The sequence below is a fragment of the Pelobates fuscus genome, chromosome 9, assembly GCF_036172605.1.
Source record: "Pelobates fuscus isolate aPelFus1 chromosome 9, aPelFus1.pri, whole genome shotgun sequence".
NCBI classification, from domain to species: Eukaryota; Metazoa; Chordata; class Amphibia; order Anura; family Pelobatidae; genus Pelobates; species Pelobates fuscus.
In genome coordinates, this window is record NC_086325.1 from 20,593,045 (window position 1) to 20,614,575 (window position 21,531).

Consider the following 21,531-nt stretch of genomic DNA (forward strand, 5'->3'; position numbering starts at 1 on the left):
CAAACACAATGCAGCCCTGCCAGCACAGCTCATCTCACTGTGTACTTTGACAACAATTGTAAAATATACAGCTTTAATTGTATACCATCAGACTCACAACGTATTACAATAATTGTACAACAAGCTGAGCACTGCATGGTCTGCTTGTTTTCTGAGAACTGGCATAGTTTAGGACAGCCCTTGGTTGGCACTCGCCCTGGGGTCCTTAGTGATGTCAGCCATGTTGCCAACCAGCGAGTAATGGCGCCGCAGACCGGAAGTACTGTCCCGAAGCTTGGCGCCTTGTTTGTCCCGCCCTGACTTGGAGAAAGAACCCCGTTTCAGGTATGTCGGGGTGTTTATCGTTACGATATCTCCGCCATCCTCGGCCATCCCGCCCCCTGCACCCCGGGAAACGATAGCGGGGGAGCCCCTCTGTCAGCCGGCTCTATATTTCTGTGTCAGCCCCTCAGGGTCAGGAGGGAGGTGGGTTTGTGGAAGAGACCGAGGTCCGTTGTCAATGGCTTCCAAGATGGCGGCCTCCAGGCTCCTGTCTCCTTATCCATCTCCCAGGGCTCCATTCTGCAGACCTGTTAAGCCAGTGGCCCCTGGATGGGATGGTCTCCAGGGGGCGGGGCCTCACTCCCTTGGTGACCATATTATTTATTAGAATTATTATTTTCATGGTGATAAATGGGCGGGTCCAAAATAAGTGTAGGTGGAGCCAAACCTGCATTTATTATAGCTGATTGGTACCCAGGGCTGGAGTCCCAGGTCCCTGCAGGATTTACTGATAATTTAGGGATTCACCCAAATGGACATTCAGGATGCCCATGGCCGGAAACAAAAATTACTTTTTTACATCGTTACGTAGCTGAAAAGAGACTTGCGTCCATCAAGTTCAGCCTTCCTCACATATGCTTTTTGCTGTTGATCCAAAAGAAGGCAAAAAAAACCCAGTTTGAAGCACAATTTTGCAACAAGCTAGGGAAAAAAAATCCTCCTTGACCCCAAAATGGCAGTCAGATTTATCTTTGGATCAAGCAGTTATTACCCTACATTGAAAGATTATATCCTTGAATATCTGTTTTTGCAAGTATGCATCTAGTAGCTGTTTGAACATCTGTATGGACTCTGATAAAACCACTTCTTCAGGCAGAGAATTCCACATCCTGATTGTTCTTACAGTAAAAAAACCTTTCCTTTGCCTTAGACAAAATCTTCTTTCTTCCAGTCTAAACGCATGGCCTCGTGTCCTATGTAAAGTCCGGTTTGTGAATAGATTTCCACACAATGGTTTGTATTGGCCCCGAATATATTTGTATAATGTTATCATATCCCCTCTCAGGCGACGTTTTTCTAAACTAAATAGGTTTAAATTTGTTAACCTTTCTTCATAGCTGATATGTTCCATTCCTTTTATTAATTTTGTAGCCCGCCTCTGCACTTTTTCTAGTGCCATGATATCCTTCTTTAGAACAGGTGCCCAAAATTGCACAGCATATTCAATATGTGGTCTTACCAGTGATTTATAAAGAGGCAAAATGATATTCTCATCCCGAGAATAAATGCCCTTTTTCATGCATGACAATACCCTACTGGCATTGGCCACTGCTGATTGACATTGTTGCATAGTTTGTTGTCTATAACAATTCCCAAGTCCTTTTCGTGTGTTGTTATCCCTAATTCGCGTCCATTAAGGGTATACGTTGCTTGTGTATTCTTTATGCCTAAGTGCATAACTTTGCATTTTTCAACATTAAATTTCATCTGCCATTTGAGTGCCCAGTCTATCTAAATCCCTCTGCAGCAAAGTAATATCTTGCTCACATTGTATTACTTTACTAAGTTTTGTGTCATCTGCAAACACTGAAACATGACTTTCAATGCTGTCTTCAAGATCATTTATAAACATGTTAAATAGAAGGGGTCCCAGAACAGACCCCTGAGGGCCACCACTTGCCACCTCTGTCCAGCTTGAAAATTTACCATTGATGACAACTCTTTGTACTCTGTTTTTAAGCCAATGTTCTACCCAAGAACAAGCATTTTCATCTAGACCGATTTCCTGGAGTTTGAACACTAATCTTCTGTTTCTCCAAATGATTTTAAAATTAGTTTTTTTTTTCTCTATGATTTTATTAATATTGGACTTTTTAATTAATCTAATATGAAAAACTACAAGCCAATAAAATAAATTAATGAGATCTTTTCATATTACATATTATACTGCTGAGGTTGCCAGTCCTAAATTAATATATACACCACATTAAAAAAGGAATAAAATATTGTCACTATACCCACACTGCCCATATAATAATGTCACTATACCCACACTGCCCATATAATAATGTCACTATACCCACACTGCCCATATAATAATGTCACTATACCCACACTGCCCATATAATAATGTCACTATACCCACACTGCCCATGTAATGTCACTATACCCACACTGCCCATATAATATGTCACTATACCCACACTGCCCATATAATATGTCACTATACCCACACTGCCCATATAATATGTCACTATACCCACACTGCCCATATAATGTCACTATACCCACACTGCCCATATAATGTCACTATACCCACACTGCCCATATAATGATATATTGTCACTATACCCACACTGCCCATATAATGATATATTGTCACTATACCCACACTGCCCATATAATGATATAATGTCACTATACACACACTGCCCATATAATGTCACTATACACACACTGCCCATGTAATGTCACTATACACACACTGCCCATATAATGATATAATGTCACTATACCCACACTGCCCATATAATGATATGTCACTATACCCACACTGCCCATATAATGTCACTATACCCACACTGCCCATATAATGTCACTATACCCACACTGCCCATATAATGTCACTATACACACACTGCCGATATAATGTCACTATACACACACTGCCGATATAATGTCACTATACCCACACTGCCCATATAATGATATAATGTCACTATACACACACTGCCCATATGATATAATGTCACTATACACACACTGCCCATATAATGTCACTATACACACACTGCCCATATAATGATGTCACTATACACACACTACCCATATAATGTCACTATACCCACACTGCCCATATAATGATATAATGTCCCTATACCCACACTGCCCATATAATATGTCACTATACCCACACTGCCCATATAATGTCACTATACACACACTGCCCATATAATGATATAATGTCACTATACCCACACTGCCCATATAATGATATAATGTCACTATACCCACACTGCCCATATAATGATATAATGTCACTATACCCACACTGCCCATATGATATAATGTCACTATACCCACACTGCCCATATAATGATATAATGTCACTATACCCACACTGCCCATATGATATAATGTCACTATACACACACTGCCCATATAATGTCACTATACACACACTGCCCATATAATGATATGTCACTATACCCACAATGCCCATATAATGATATGTCACTATACCCACACTACCCACACTGCCCATATAATGTCACTATACCCACACTGCCCATATAATGTCACTATACACACTGCCGATATAATGTCACTATACACACTGCCGATATAATGTCACTATACACACACTGCCCATATAATGTCACTATACCCACACTGCCCATATAATGATATAATGTCACTATACACACACTGCCCATATAATGATATAATGTCACTATACCCACACTGCCCATATGATATAATGTCACTATACACACACTGCCCATATAATGTCACTATACAAACACTGCCCATATAATGATATAATGTCACTATACCCACACTGCCCATATAATGTCACTATACCCACACTGCCCATATAATGTCACTATACACACACTGCCGATATAATGTCACTATACACACACTGCCCATATAATGTCACTATACCCACACTGCCCATATAATGATATAATGTCACTATACACACACTGCCCATATAATGATATAATGTCACTATACCCACACTGCCCATATGATATAATGTCACTATACACACACTGCCCATATAATGTCACTATACACACACTGCCCATATAATGATATGTCACTATACACACACTGCCCATATAATGTCACTATACCCACACTGCCCATATAATGATATAATGTCACTATACCCACACTGCCCATATAATGATATAATGTCACTATACCCACACTGCCCATATAATGATATAATGTCACTATACCCACACTGCCCATATAATGATATAATGTCACTATACCCACACTTCCCATATAATGATATGTCACTATACCCAAACTGCCCATATAATGTCACTATACACACACTGCCCATATAATGATATAAAGTCACTATACACACACTGCCCATATAATGTCACTATACACACACTGCCCATATAATGATATAAAGTCACTATACCCACACTGCCCATATAATGATATAATGTCACTATACCCACACTGCCCATATAATGATATAATGTCACTATACACACACTGCCCATATAATGATATAATGTCACTATACCCACACTGCCCATATAATGATATAATGTCACTATACCCACACTGCCCATATAATGATATGTCACTATACACACGCTGCCCATATAATGTCACTATACACACACTGCCCATATAATATGTCACTATACCCACACTGCCCATATAATGTCACTATACCCACACTGCCCATATAATGATATAATGTCACTATACACACACTGCCCATATAATGATATAATGTCACTATACCCACACTGCCCATATAATGATATAATGTCACTATACACACACTGCCCATATAATGATATAATGTCACTATACACACACTGCCCATATAATGATATAATGTCACTATACACACACACTGCCCATATAATGATATAAAGTCACTATACACACACTGCCCATTTAATGATATAATGTCACTATACACACGCTGCCCATATAATATGTAACTATACCCACACTGCCCATATAATGATATGTCACTATACACACGCTGCCCATATAATGTCACTATACACACACTGCCCATATAATATGTCACTATACCCACACTGCCCATATAATGTCACTATACCCACACTGCCCATATAATGATATAATGTCACTATACACACACTGCCCATATAATGATATAATGTCACTATACACACACTGCCCATATAATGATATAATGTCACTATACACACACTGCCCATATAATGATATAATGTCACTATACACACACTGCCCATATAATGATATAATGTCACTATACACACACTGCCCATATAATGATATAATGTCACTATACACACACTGCCCATATAATGATATAATGTCACTATACACACACTGCCCATATAATGATATAAAGTCACTATACACACACTGCCCATATAATGATATAATGTCACTATACACACGCTGCCCATATAATATGTAACTATACCCACACTGCCCATATAATGTCACTAGACACACACTGCCCATATAATGATATAAAGTCACTAGACACACACTGCCCATATAATGATATAAAGTCACTATACACACACTGCCCATATAATGATATAAAGTCACTATACACACACTGCCCATATAATGTCACTATACACACACTGCCCATATAATGTCACTATACCCACACTGCCGATATAATGTCACTATACACACACTGCCCATATAATGTCACTATACCCACACTGCCCATATAATGATATAATGTCACTATACACACACTGCCCATATAATGATATAATGTCACTATACCCACACTGCCCATATGATATAATGTCACTATACACACACTGCCCATATAATGTCACTATACACACACTGCCCATATAATGATATGTCACTATACACACACTGCCCATATAATGTCACTATACCCACACTGCCCATATAATGATATAATGTCACTATACCCACACTGCCCATATAATGATATAATGTCACTATACCCACACTGCCCATATAATGATATAATGTCACTATACCCACACTGCCCATATAATGATATAATGTCACTATACCCACACTTCCCATATAATGATATGTCACTATACCCAAACTGCCCATATAATGTCACTATACACACACTGCCCATATAATGATATAAAGTCACTATACACACACTGCCCATATAATGTCACTATACACACACTGCCCATATAATGATATAAAGTCACTATACCCACACTGCCCATATAATGATATAATGTCACTATACCCACACTGCCCATATAATGATATAATGTCACTATACACACGCTGCCCATATAATGATATAATGTCACTATACACACACTGCCCATATAATGATATAATGTCACTATACCCACACTGCCCATATAATGATATAATGTCACTATACCCACACTGCCCATATAATGATATGTCACTATACACACGCTGCCCATATAATGTCACTATACACACACTGCCCATATAATATGTCACTATACCCACACTGCCCATATAATGTCACTATACCCACACTGCCCATATAATGATATAATGTTACTATACACACACTGCCCATATAATGATATAATGTCACTATACCCACACTGCCCATATAATGATATAATGTCACTATACACACACTGCCCATATAATGATATAATGTCACTATACACACACTGCCCATATAATGATATAATGTCACTATACACACACTGCCCATATAATGATATAATGTCACTATACACACACACTGCCCATATAATGATATAAAGTCACTATACACACACTGCCCATTTAATGATATAATGTCACTATACACACGCTGCCCATATAATATGTAACTATACCCACACTGCCCATATAATGATATGTCACTATACACACGCTGCCCATATAATATGTCACTATACACACACTGCCCATATAATATGTCACTATACCCACACTGCCCATATAATGATATAATGTCACTATACACACACTGCCCATATAATGATATAATGTCACTATACCCACACTGCCCATATAATGATATAATGTCACTATACACACACTGCCCATATAATGATATAATGTCACTATACACACACTGCCCATATAATGATATAATGTCACTATACACACACTGCCCATATAATGATATAATGTCACTATACACACACTGCCCATATAATGATATAAAGTCACTATACACACACTGCCCATATAATGATATAATGTCACTATACACACGCTGCCCATATAATATGTAACTATACCCACACTGCCCATATAATGTCACTAGACACACACTGCCCATATAATGATATAAAGTCACTATACACACACTGCCCATATAATGATATAAAGTCACTATACACACACTGCCCATATAATGATATAAAGTCACTATACACACACTGCCCATATAATGTCACTATACACACACTGCCCATATAATGTCACTATACCCACACTGCCCATATAATGATATAATGTCACTATACCCACACTGCCCATATAATGATATAATGTCACTATACCCACACTGCCCATATAATGATATAATGTCACTATACACACACTGCCTATATAATGATATAATGTCATTATACACACTGCCCAAATAATGATATAATGTCACTATACCCACACTGCCCATATAATGTCACTATACCCACACTGCCCATATAATGTCACTATACACACTGCCCATATAATGATATAATGTCACTATACACACACTGCCTATATAATGATATAATGTCACTATACCCACACTGCCCATATAATGTCACTATACACACACTGCCCATATAATGATATAATGTCACTATACACACACTGCCCATATAATGATATAATGTCACTATACACACACTGTCCATATCATGATATAAAGTCACTATACACACGCTGCCCATATAATGTCACTATACACACACTGCCCATATAATGATATGCCACTATACACACACACTGCCCATACAATGTCACTCACATACCAATGTTTCTGAGGATGCAGGGAAATTGCTGAAGGCCAAAAGGGGGGCTAATCTGCTCTTTAAGAGCGTGGCCAGGCTGACTGACAGCCTGCCCACTCCAATAAACCAGGCATATAACACAGCTAAAGAGCTCCATGCATGTTCCTATTGCCCAGTCCTCTCCTCCATTTTGAAATCTGCCTACAGATTTTAAAATGTGGGACAATCCCCCAGTACATATATTTGCTGCAACAGTATCCCAAAGTACGGAACTGTCCTGGTAAATACAGGAATGTTGGCACCTATGCCACACTCACCCCCATGTCCCGCATGTAGAGCAGTTCCCTGATATCGCTCTCCGCTCTGGGATGACCGGCGGTGGCAGAATGACATGGCGGCCGGTGTGTTCGGCTCTATTCAGTGTGCTCACTACATTGTGTCCTGCTATCACCGCTCACTGCCCCAGCATGCTCCGCACCGCCGGCCGTTATTAGCCAGCTCGCCTCAATGGTCCGCCCAGCGCACTCTCCCGATCACCCAGCCCCGGGAGTCAATACCATGCGCGTGCACAATTACTTCCTTTCCCACGGTACACTGATTACTGTATTACATGGGTGTAATTTTTTGTCAGATTTTATCCATTTTCATCCGAAATGGGATAGGCCCATTTTCGGACGAAAATTTCGGTGCATCCCTTTTTACTATACCTGTGGATATGTGTGCTCATATATTGGTGTCTATTCTTCAATAGTAAGAGTGGATCAGTGATCCATTCCGAACACTTTAATACAATAAATACTAAGGAATATAGTCAAACGCAATTCAGACAAATCATTGAATACCTGCATTTTTCATTGGAGATAGATATATAGATACACTAAATTGTTAAACAAAATGTTTTTTTTTCCGCCCGTTTGAGTGTTTCCTGAAAAGACAGAGAAGTACTTAAAGGAACACCCCACGCACCATCACCACTACAGCACACTTTCATTACATGGTGCCTGGAGTGTTCCTTTAAACCTGCCTATTCACGGCTAAACTAACCTGGGTACATCATTATTATTTACATATGTTAAAAAGAGTACGCTATGTCAAAAGTAAATAAATAAAAAAACCTAGTATTTTCCTTTTTAATTGGGGTATATGAAATCTTAGCTAGTATTCCATAATCAGAAAAAGAAAAAACTGCAGGTGATTTATTAAAGGAACTTGTCCAGGAGGAGTTTATTAAATCTATACATTGCTTACAGCCTTCTATTATCATAGACTTCACACCAGCTTTCATCCGCTTTCAAGATGGCTGAAACAGATGTGGATAATGAACTGTTGGACTATGAAGATGACGAAGTGGAGAACCAGGCTGGAGTAGATGGGCCTGATGTAGCCCCCAAGAAGGAGATTAAGGGATCCTACGTATCAATCCACAGCTCTGGCTTCAGAGACTTTCTGCTCAAACCGGAACTGCTTCGGGCCATTGTGGACTGTGGCTTTGAGCATCCCTCTGAAGGTAAGAGGTTGAGCAAATACTTGAGTACATGACTTTGAGCTCTACGTCACATCTGAAGTGGCATGTCACAGAGCCTCAGCATGAACTGGGTGTGCGCATAATTTGACATGCCCAGCTATCACCTACAAAAAAGAAACGGAGGAACTAGACAACTATCTAAATAGTAGGATAAGCTGGTCCCAGGTCCAAAAATGGAGGGTGTCAGGTGGTACAGAGGAATGGATACCTGAACCGAGGGATCCACACTGTGACAGAGCCGCTTTAATGTTGTAGTTGTAGGCTCCCAGATCAGCGCAGATTAGCTAATATCTTACAGTATATACCACATAACTCTTAGAATTGCTAAAATTTATATTGTTACATTTTGCTTTAGTTTAGCAAGGGCTAATCAAGGTGGGGTTTATTTGCTAAACTGGTTGAGACAAGGATAACCTTACACTTGTAATACTGTGACGCTTTTATTCTGTCAGACATGTACAGTGTCTACCAGTTCATAAAGTTTCAATTGCCTTTCTTTCTTTATAGTGCAACATGAATGTATCCCTCAAGCAATCCTAGGGATGGATATTCTGTGTCAGGCAAAATCTGGCATGGGAAAAACTGCAGTGTTTGTTTTGGCCACGTTACAGCAGTTGGAACCCGTAACAGGACAGGTGAGTGCGGGAATGACTTTTCATATTGTACACCATATATTTTCATATTGTAGCAAAATCCCCTTACACTCCTGCGTGGAAGGATTCTTCAGGAAGTATTACTTTACTGCTATGTTTACAGCAGAAACTGCTGTTTACAGCACCAAGTGGTCTTGGTGCCTATAGTGGTCCTCTAAGCATGCGTGGGATAAGCATAAGGCTACTTTAAGATAAGGCCAGGGGCTAATGAAAGTATTTAGAAAATTGGGCAGACTAGATGGGCCGAATGGTTCTTATCTGCCGTCACATTCTATGTTTCTATGGCATCTATATGTTAGAATGTGTTATTTTATTATTTAAACATAGGGAGGATACTTTGAGAATTCTCTATATTCTGATATGTCCTAGTTGTTATATGGAAAATCCAATGTCACACGTTTCGCATGGAGACACTTGTATTACAATTATATCTTGAGATCTATATCTTTGTCTGTGTCTTGCAGGTGTCTGTTTTAGTTATGTGTCACATCAGAGAATTGGCTTTCCAAATCAGCAAAGAGTATGAGCGGTTCTCCAAATATATGCCATCTGTCAAGGTAAGTGAGGGGAAAGTATTGAAACCATACTGCAGGAGAAATCCTTTAAAGTCACATGTCGTTTTTTTTTTCCTTTTGTTTTTTTTTTATTGTGTCTTGTTCTGAAAGTTCTTTATTCTAAAAGCCATTGTCCATATGTTCTTATTCTTACTTTTTTTCTTTGTCTTTACCAGGTGGCAGTGTTTTTTGGTGGTCTGTCTATTAAGAAAGATGAAGAAATGCTTAAGAAGAGCTGCCCACATATTGTTGTGGGAACCCCTGGCCGAATCCTGGCACTGGCAAAAAACAAGACACTAAATCTCAAGCACATCAAACACTTCATCCTGGATGAGTGTGACAAGATGTTAGAGCAGCTAGGTGAGAAGGGATAATTGGGAAAAGCTGGGCTTTTGAAGGTCTGGTGAAAAATTGCCAAGGGGTTGGAAGAGTGATCACCTGATTAAATGAATGGTGGTCTGATCAGGATAATTGGCATTGTTGGGGCTTGTAGATTGTAGCAGAATTGATTTTAGAGAAGTAGAATATTTGGCATTGGGGTTGGATTGGCATCCAGAATCAGTGAATTTATTGAACAACTCCCAAATGAAATCTCTCTCCACCTTTAGACATGCGAAGAGACGTTCAGGAAATTTTCCGCATGACCCCACATGAGAAGCAGGTCATGATGTTCAGTGCCACTCTGAGCAAGGAGATTCGCCCTGTCTGCCGGAAATTCATGCAAGATGTAATAACCGAATCTTCAAATCCCTTCTATTTCCAATCCACCCTTTCAGCAACCCCTGGCTGACGCCACCACTCACGGGATGTTGGTGACAAGAAGCTCCAAACCAGTTACACCGTCACCACCTTTCCACTTACCATGTGACACCGTGAGACAAGTCACACGTGTTCCCTTCCTTGTGTGGCAGCACTACCAGTGTCACACCAGCTAGGTCTTCTCTTGTGTGCCACCGAATCAGATATGTCACAGTAGTCAAGTTGCCTGTGGTCACTCAGTGTAACAACAGCTGTCAAATGTCACTGAGTTTATGTGACACAATCAGAACCATCACACCAGCTTAGTCAAATGTCCCTTAATCTTGTGACAGAAACCGAAGTGTCACACCAGCTCATTCAAATCTCCCCTTAGATGTGACACTATCACAAATGTCACACGAATTAAAGCAGATCTTCCTTAAATGTGACACAATTGCAAAAATCCATTAATTCAAGAAACGTGGAAACAGCTGCCACATCAGTCTAATCAAATGTTATTTTGTGTGACAACAGCACAAATCAAAAATACCCCTTTTAAGAATGTCTGATGTCCCACAACTAAACGCTGCAGCTGTACCACCAGCCTTTTATCTAATATTTAAAATCCTGAGAAGGCGTTTGTTTCAACATTCTCATATTTTGTCACATTTTTTTGCATTCTAGAGCATATGCTCTATCTTTAGACCATTTCCACGATCTAAAGAAATCATCCATGTCACTTGAATGTGTCACCTTTTACTGACACTTAAAATGAATCCCTCCCATGTCACATGAATCTGAAATACCTATTTTTGTTAATGAGACAAGTGACAGTTATATTGTCCCTCCCGATCTATCAAAAGTATTTTTCAGCACCCGAAAGTCAAGCTGATCTTTTGACACTTTAAATAATTTTTTTTTTAAATGTCACTTTCTATTGTGACATGACATTTAAACTGTCACTGCCAAATTAAGAATTTCCCTTTGAATAATTTTTTTTTTTTTTTTAAAACACACCTTTTAATCTGTGATGCATTTTTATGGTCACCTTTTTGCACGACTTGTCCCTTCAATTTAATCTACAAGTTCCAGGGACCTGTCATAGGTGTGTTTACAGATTTATAGAAGGGTGCAGAGAGGACCAGAGACCAGCTAGGGAGAGAGACGGACGTATAGATATACAAACTCTTAACGGTCAGGCACAGAAAGCCTTTAGCAGTTTTATTGAACAAAGTTGGATTAGTTGTAAGAGTTAAAATTCAGAAATCCAGTTACCTAACCCACAAAACGAGGGGTTGTGTAAGACCCAAGAAAACTTTCTAAAGGAGAGGGAGGAGGACAACTTTGGTTATACTGCTAGGGTCAGAGTTAGTAGCAGTTATACGAGTGATGGTTTAAATAGTCCTTTGATCAGATACAGAAACCAGACTTTATGGGAGTTAATGCATAACTATGCAATGGAATTAGAAACCTGTTGTAAAAGTAAGCAAGGATTGGTGAGATTAGCAATGGGATCACACACATCTGAGAGCATGGAAGGGAGAGATAGATGACGGTGACCTGAAGCGTTAACTGACCACAGACGTGAGCAGGGGGTGGTTTATTGGAAAGGAAGTGTGGTCTTGGGTGTGAAGAAATGGGCATAATGGGTTTTGGAACACAGGGAATGGCAGAGAGTGACGTTTTTAAAGTGGAGCTTAGTAAATCCAGGGAAAACTACTTATGCGGTTTGCCAGCCCACCTCTAACCCTGGGCTTGGCAATACCCATCTGTTCTACTTGGGCAAGATTCGCCCCTCTTTTATTTCATTGCTTGACCGCACACTCTAACCTTTCTCTCTCCTTTCTGCTTTTCTTTCCTCCTCCTCCTTTTTTATTCTGCGACTTGGATTTGTGTGGATCAGTATGTGTAAACACAATGTCTGTCTCTAGAAAGCACGGGAAATATTCAGAAATATGCATTTAATATACCATGTAAATTTACAGTTGACATAGCCAACTGTATAAAATACAAGCCTATTGTATGCATTCCAATTTACACCAGTGGCGTTTGGATCATATTTAGTGCGTATCAGTGCTTACCGAACGTTATAATGTTGTGTGCATTATACAATACCCAGGCACAGTGTGAAATGTTTAGATGCTTTCATAGTTTGCCTAGGCATTCTATACGGTTTAGATGTAATAAGATGTATAATTATGTTGGTGATTATTTGGTTAATTTTATGGAATTGTACAAGAGCAGCAGGAACCGCTGATACAATGTGAATCAGTGAGAGAGTTTATAAGACTGTGAGACCGAATCTTTACCTTCTATGACTGTACATGCTGACTATTATTACTGAAACAGATAAATAGCCCTAATGTAAATCAGCAACTTAGTTCAACGTTTACAATTTCTACTGTGCATTCTTACATTCATAATGCTGGCAAAGCACCAGGGGATATGTAGTCTGCAACACCTGGAGTGCCGCAGATTGCATACTCCTGACTTAAAGGAACAGTACAGGATACAATTTAACTTTTTCTTAATGCATAGGAAGCCCCCCACACACTCACACAAAGACACAGATTCCCACACACCGCCGCTTGGTGACAATTCATGATTATGACACATACATAGAAGGGTAGACAGAGGGGACAGACAGGCATGTAGATATATTTACTGCTTGTCTGTCTGTGTGTCCTTTCCTTGTCGTGCTGGCTTCTGATCTTTCTAGAAAAGAAAGTTGCAAATGTTTATTTTAAACAGCATATGTATCAAATGCATTGCAGGTATCTTAGGGTCCCTTTTAATGCTTACATTTTCTCTGTCCTGTGTATAACACACACACATACTGTAGAACCCATACGTGTGCATTGATTGTATGGCTCACTTAGTGTATGCATAACGCAGTTCTGCCAGTCTATATAACCTCTCATTTGCCCTGGACTTTGACAATTCCATAAACTGCCATCAGAGCTGGCCAGAGATTGTGGCAAGTTGTTTATTTTAGAGTGATTAGACATTGTGTTTACACATTAGTTACAGACATGATTGAATGTTTGTACACATTTTACAGATGTAAAGAGGACCATAACTTACAGGCTGTAATGAGAATGGTTCAAGTTTTATTGATAATAGGACCGGTTAGTGTCTCCCACCCAGAATCTCTTTATTTAACCAGGTTTTCAGTTGCCACCTGTATGCTGCACAGTGGTTACCAGCCACTCACAATCTGAGAGTCCTGTTTCTCTGAGGATAATATTTGTATTTACACACCATGCTGTCCGATCAGCTAGCAGATGTGTAGTTTATTAGATATATTAAAATGTAATTATTATTTCATGCCCTGGGTCTGGCTGCGTGGAGTTTTTACATGGCCCTCTGATATTCTCTGTAATCTCAGCGCAGATGCACACTGATTGCTATGTAAGCGGGCACTGGAACTATAATGTTTTAGTATATCTGCTATTCTATTCATTTGTTAATGCTTTGGCTATCATTATTTACCACAGTAAGCCGGACTCTCTTCTGGCACTTTGTAGAACACTCCTGTCCCTCTCTTCTGATCGATTTGCTTGGTGTTTGAATGGTGATTGATCAGGGGAGTAGTGTAAATACAATGTATACCACAAACAAAGGACCCAGACAGCTTCAAGTAAAAATATCAGAACTACTTTAATGCAAAATTAGTGTCCTTTCTTAGCTAAAATTGGTCCTTTATGTACAAAAAGGCTGTGATTTTATCACATATAATCCATTTCAACTATTTAGTGGTTGTTTTGAAATATGTGGCCCTCGTTATATCTGTTGAAGCTGTCAGGCATCTTAGCGTTAACAAATTGGAGAACAAGATTTGAGCCTGACTTGTATGAATGTATTTTAGAAAAGCCCCTGTCAGACTGGTGATTTAGGGCAGAGAATATTACAATTTCTCATTTTACAAACAATAATTACTTAAAAGAAAAAAAATAACATTTTTGTCATCAGTCTGTCAGGGGACTGTTTGTGCAGTTTACCCCCACACACACACTTGGTTGAAGCCCCATTTTATTAAGGCTTGTCTTCATATGGGGCGAATATTTACGGTTAAATGCTTATGAGAGCCAGTTTCAAACTTTGTTATAAAATGGGCAGTCAGGATTTCACAATATCTGTCAGCCAAATAATGGATTTTAAATGGAAAACCAGAAATATTCCTATGAAACCTGTAGTGCATCTGCCCATTCTATTATGCAGTTTGTTTCTGGGGCCTTTTAACCCTTGCTGTGATTGAACGTGTGAGCAATGACATTTCACATGCTTACTGCTCAAAGGGTTAATCACATGTAAAAAAATTTCCATAGACTCGTTATTGTAAGAATGACCCACTTCCTCTTTATTCTAAAGTTACATCCTTTTCTGTTATTTGTAATTCTCTGATGGCACAAGTGGGAACCATATATAAAAAAACTAATTTATACCAATTTTTAGGTATACTGGGTGTCATCTCGAGGGCAGGCACTTGGACAGTGGTTATTTAACATACATCTAAAGATAATAAGGAATCCTGGCAAATTGTGTGGACACTTTTCTGTGAATATATTTTGACATTAGGCTCACTGCATGCATGGTCTCTGCAGGTTGTTAAATTGAGTCATTTCTGTTCTGTCTGGTAAAGGATAAGACCCAACTACCTCCCTGTTGGTGATATGGTGATACTGGGAGTAGTGTTTTTGTTGTTTGTTTTTTTTTGATTGATTTCAATGGTGACTTCAGACTCTTTTTGAGGAAACATACGTTACTGTTTATTCGAAAAGTGATATTGATGCAGTTATGTTCTGTTTTTTTTTTTTTTTTTTTTGATGGGGCATTGAATGAAGAGGCAAAATGTATAGCATATTGTAGACTGTCCATTTTTTTTTTTTTTTTTTTTGCATTCTTTCCTATAATGTGGCCTGGGATTCACAGTCTCCAGTGGTTTGTGATCTACCTGTATATTTTAGCTGAGGCTTTGCAGCTGTTGATAATTTATGGTTTCATAAACTGCTTTCAGTAGCTGCTTATTAACACCCAGCTAGTACAGGTATTGTAACACAGATGTAGGGATGATTTTCTTGTTCTACATTTAATTTTTATTTTTATTTTAATCAACTTTCAAATTGGCTGAAGTAAAAGAAACATGCTAAGGCAGTCGACATTTTACAGAGAAAGTGCTCAGAATGTGTTGTATATGGGTGAAATAAAACCAGTGCAGGGACCAGGGTAACCTGAAATTATCTGGCTTCAAATGCCCTTTTTAAGAATTGTATTTTCTCATGTTAAAAAAATCTGCCTCCTAACTTTTTTTGCTGGCTACTAGATTTCAAGCAGATTTGTCAAGCCCTGCATTGTGGGTAATCTGCTTCCTGGTATGGGATGTTTTAAGATGATGAGCATGATAGGCTAACCGCTTTAGGATTTTCAGAAAATCATGCTTTTAATTCGGTGACATTCATCTAGTGCTTATTAGCCTGTTTTGGTACAGTCTACCTATGGCAATATAAAAGTATTCTGCTAGCTTATCGGATTTCGTCTTTCTAAATGACATAAGGGTCATTTTCCTTTGCTGCTGCTGTCTTTTTATTTTGCATATAAATTTGCTTGCCTGATTTAAGAAAGACATTTGTTATCAACCAAAACGCTTATATAACAAATGGGTGTTACCAGAGGTCATACTTATCTAGGCAACGTTATGGTCGTTTCTGGTGTTACATTTGGAGCCAATTGATGGTTGGTTGCCCTTGTTCTTGCTTCACCTGGACAAATTATTTTTTTTTAAATGAAAGAGAAATGTCACACACAAACTGCCATGGATTTCATATTTATCAAGATCCTTTTTATGTGTCAGGATGCGTTTTAACTTAAATCCACTTTGTGAGATGCTGCCTTGTCCTGATGGGGTTTGCCAGCCTTGTCAGGACCAGAGAGACTCCAATCAGCCACTTCTATAAGATTTCACAAGCCACCCCCTCCCCTTACTGTTTAATCCTTAATTTCCCACCCACCCCCTCCAGCCGATGGAGATCTTCGTTGATGATGAGACCAAGCTGACCCTTCACGGACTGCAGCAATATTATGTCAAACTCAAGGACAACGAGAAAAATCGCAAACTTTTCGACCTTTTGGATCTTCTGGAGTTTAACCAGGTGACAATCACTGAATTTATATTTTAGATTTCTCAATAGGAAGTTCAATGTAGCAATAAACAGAAATGTATGTATAATACAGATGGGTGTGTTAAACTTAGACATGTGTCCGAAGGTACTTTGGTTTTAAATAAGGACTAAAGAGCAACATCCTTTATACAAATTAAATCAGCAATGTAACTTTGAAGGTTATTTATTTTATTTTTTTACATTTTGTCCGTCTTTGACCAGTTTTTTTTTATTTAACCTTTGCAATTCACTGTAGATCTACGTTATGTTAAAGCAATCTTACTTTCCCCAACATACGTAAGTCTAATGAATCCCAAATGACCTGAAAGAAACTGAAAGAAAAAAACTAAAATTGACAGTGCCACTTTAAATTATTTTACAATCACCAGCAGTAAACAATTAGAGATCCACCATGTTTCTATCTAGAATTCACGTGATGTGCACCTGTGTAGTCTGTTTGTTAGTCAATAAATGTCTGTTTGAACCCGTGATAGTTAATTTATATTCCTTTTATGGCATCTGATTTATACAATACTGCAGACCAGAATTTTTGTGTCCTGCCCATCAGTATTAACCCCTTAAGGACCAAGCTTCTGGAATAAAAGGGAATCATGACATGTCACACATGTCATGTGTCCTTAAGGGGTTAAAGGGATAATCTAAGTGCTATAACTATTGCAGCCTGTTGTAATTTTTATGGTACTATTAGGCTGTGGGCGGCTTCCACCAGTTCTTTGTTTTGACTAGGAGAGTTACCTAAGTGGCCGTGATTCGGGAAATGTCTGGGGAAACATGGAGGAACTAGTGACTGTGGGATACACAACAGCATTTTTAGTAGATCTTAATCATGGCCTGCTTTAACCTACCATGTAATGCAATTCACAAAGATCCCCATCGGTGACATCACTACGGAAGGGATCCGGTGGGCAGATAGAAATAAGTTCTACTTGATCTTGTCCCTCTTGGGTGCGGCAATCCTCTTCCGGCAGGTCCTCTTTGATGTCATTGCTGTACGCATGCAGCATTGAGGTCTATGGAGGATCCTGCGAGACCCTCCATAGCCAGAGCCAGTTGAGACACTCAGTGGTGATGGCTAGTGTGATTGACACTTCTAGACAGCTATGTGTCAGTATATCTCTTGATTGCATTGGAAATTCAGTAAAATTCGAACACCGTCAAAGTGAGTATTTCATAAAGATTTACAGTGCTGCTTTAGGGTGAATTAGTGCAGACATAGTATTGTATCCTGTTTGCTGTGCAGCCCCTGGTCAGCTGACTTGCTGGTGCTATAACGTTTTTGTGTATTTTGTACACTAATGATGTTTAATAGAAAAAGCTTTCTTTATTTTTAAAAGGTCTTAAACTTAGTGTCACGTAACTTTTTCGTTTTATGAAAATATTATTTTGATGTGCTATTGCTGTATAAAAGCTGTAAGTGAAATGCATTTTACAAGTTGATACTCACCACCAGTTAACAATTTAGTTGATACTCTCCCAAAGCACATGCTTGTTATTGGGTTTGCATGTTTTCCTTGTAGATATATGTAACATAATCTTTTAATAACGGTAAATCTAGTATCTGCAGCTACTACACTCCTTTCACTTCTACCTCCGCTCAGGTGAGAAAGGCCCTATCAGTATATTTCCATTTAAATATTTAGAATTGCACATGCATAACACATTTTGTACTGGTAGTGTCCTTTTAACCCCTTAAGGACAGACAACGGATATATTCCGTCATGATTCCCTTTTATTTCAGAAGTTGTGTCCTTAAGGGGTTAAGGGTCATTTAATTTATATAGCACAACATTTTTTTCTTTTTCGTGTTGTTAAAGTTCAACTTCTTCCTGTGCTTGCAGTCACATTATGAGAGCTGAGACTCTCAGCGCCTCCTGAAATGTCATTGTGGATGTATCGCTTCATCCATCGTTGGTCCAAGCCAATGCTTCTCATAGAGGAGCACTGGGAAACGGATGGCATGTGTGACTAGGTCTTGCTTGTCATAGGAAAGCATTGCTATGAGCTGCATAGACACGTGATTGAGTTTTACTTTGTCTGTGCATCTGAAGACAGACATTAGAGGTGTGTTAAACCCTGCTATGTAAACATTGTAGTTTCTATAAATCTGCAGTGTTTTACATTGCAGATCAGAATGACTGGACCCCTGCACCCAGACCCCTTCAGTGAGATGGGAAGTGGTCTGGGTGCCAATAGTGGTCCTTTAGGTACAAATGTCTACATATATTGCAATTAGTTTGAGATTGAATGATTCCTGTATTTATTACCTCATTGAAGGTCAAATCTTTTACTACAGCATTTCATCTTTTCTGTTTATAAAAATGTGATTGTAATTATGTAACCAGGAGTCTTGAATGATGGATCATACCATGCCAAGATTCGAAGAGTTTTTTTTATTGAAACCTTTCGATTATAAGACAGTATTGGAAATTATCTGCATATATAGATTTCAGTATCCTAGAAAAGCATGTTTTTTATTTGTAGCTTGGATTTACTGCTTTTTAGGATATAACTGTCTCTCTGGAAATGACAGACACTGCATTGTTCCGTTAACTCTCAAACATTTGGAGTTACTGTTGAATTTGTTCTGTAGATGAACTGAAAACTAAAGAAGGTTGCACTCTGATATCTAGAGTAGAATGATGGCTATTCACATGTCCCTCACGTGATCAGTCTGGCTTTATTATGCCTGAGGACAATGTTAGTGTTTTGCTGACCTATTTGTGTTTCCTTAATTTCTCTGGTTAGTGGATCATCTATTCTCTTTATACAGGTGGTGATCTTTGTGAAGTCTGTCCAGCGATGCATTGCGCTGGCACAGCTTTTAGTTGAACAAAACTTTCCAGCAATAGCCATTCACCGTGGAATGTCACAGGAGGAAAGGCAAGTGTTTTTTTTTTTATTTTATTTGTGATCTAGAGTGTTTCGTGATAAATAATTACTATATCCTCTGCTTGCAGGCTCTCCCGTTATCAGCAATTCAAGGATTTTCAGCGTAGGATCTTGGTAGCCACCAACCTCTTTGGGCGTGGGATGGACATTGAAAGAGTGAACATTGCATTCAACTATGATATGCCAGAAGATTCGGACACTTACCTGCACAGAGTATGCTTAATATAGCCTATAGAATATCAGTCTCTCACTGTGCAGTTTCTTATACTTCCATTAATTTCTTACTGATTCCAACAGGTGGCCCGTGCAGGCCGATTTGGCACAAAGGGTTTGGCTATCACATTCGTCTCCGATGAGGGAGATGCCAAAATCCTCAATGAAGTTCAAGATCGGTTTGAAGTCAACATCAGTGAATTGCCTGATGAAATTGATATCTCTTCATACAGTAAGTCTGCTTTCCTGCACCAGTCACTTTGTCCTGTCCTTAAGTTATTTCCATCTAACGTCTTCATGTCTCCTCACTTCTAGTTGAACAGACGCGGTGAATTTGGACAACTGCTCAACGTCCTTCAGTCTGCTGTACAGCACCTGCACCTAAAGCTCCTCCCTACACCTGATTTCTGGAGGGCCGAAGGAATCACCAACTTAACCTGTTAAGATGAAGAGTTTGGTGCTTTAAATCTGTATCCAGCCCACTTCCGTGTACTGTACTAAAAGCAGATTGTTGCTCGGTTTGTTAATCCCTTATCCTGGTGAGGACCCACAGACTGTCTCTCAATTGGACATTTGGAGTAAGGATGGTGGGTGCTGCTACAAAAAATGTCGAAGGATGTTAATAAGGAAGCAAATTCTGTGGGTTCCTTGTATAGTGTTACAGTTGGTTATAGTTTGTTTTTATTTTAACTCCATTAAGGGAGGACCAGTTTTTTTCTTTTTAGTGACTGCCCTGCCCTGCACATGACCAGTGCTGTCACCTTCCTGTATTTTGTGACTTCTAACTTGAAATTGTCACACCAAAAAAGAAAAAAAATTAAACACTACACAATTCTCATTTCTCTTTTA

At 39.0% G+C, this 21,531-nt stretch overlaps 1 protein-coding gene across 2 annotated transcripts; it reads left to right on the forward strand.

Annotated features, from left to right (window-relative positions):
* Positions 1-221: 221 nt before the first annotated feature.
* Positions 222-21,520, forward strand: DDX39B (DExD-box helicase 39B). Of its 2 annotated transcripts, none has more exons than XM_063431448.1 (11): positions 222-324; positions 9,182-9,438; positions 9,964-10,091; positions 10,574-10,666; positions 10,840-11,023; positions 11,272-11,390; positions 17,419-17,550; positions 20,351-20,460; positions 20,538-20,682; positions 20,767-20,914; positions 20,998-21,520. In XM_063431448.1, the coding sequence occupies exons 2-11, from the start codon at positions 9,228-9,230 to the stop codon at positions 21,012-21,014; spliced, it is 1,287 nt and encodes a 428-aa protein (XP_063287518.1). In that variant the 5' UTR covers positions 222-324; positions 9,182-9,227; the 3' UTR covers positions 21,015-21,520. The 2 variants fall into 2 exon arrangements, with proteins under 2 accessions (XP_063287518.1, XP_063287519.1); XM_063431449.1 differs by having other exon boundaries at positions 224-324; positions 9,198-9,438.
* The last annotated feature ends 11 nt before the right edge of the window (positions 21,521-21,531 follow it).

Coding starts and splice junctions, on each gene's coding strand:
- DDX39B (XM_063431448.1), top strand. CDS start 9,228: ATGGCTGAAACAGATGTGGATAATGAACTGTTGGACTATGAAGATGAC. Junction 9,439..9,963: donor CTTTGAGCATCCCTCTGAAG/GTAAGAGGTTGA, acceptor CTTTCTTTATAG/TGCAACATGAATGTATCCCT. Junction 20,683..20,766: donor CGGACACTTACCTGCACAGA/GTATGCTTAATA, acceptor TGATTCCAACAG/GTGGCCCGTGCAGGCCGATT.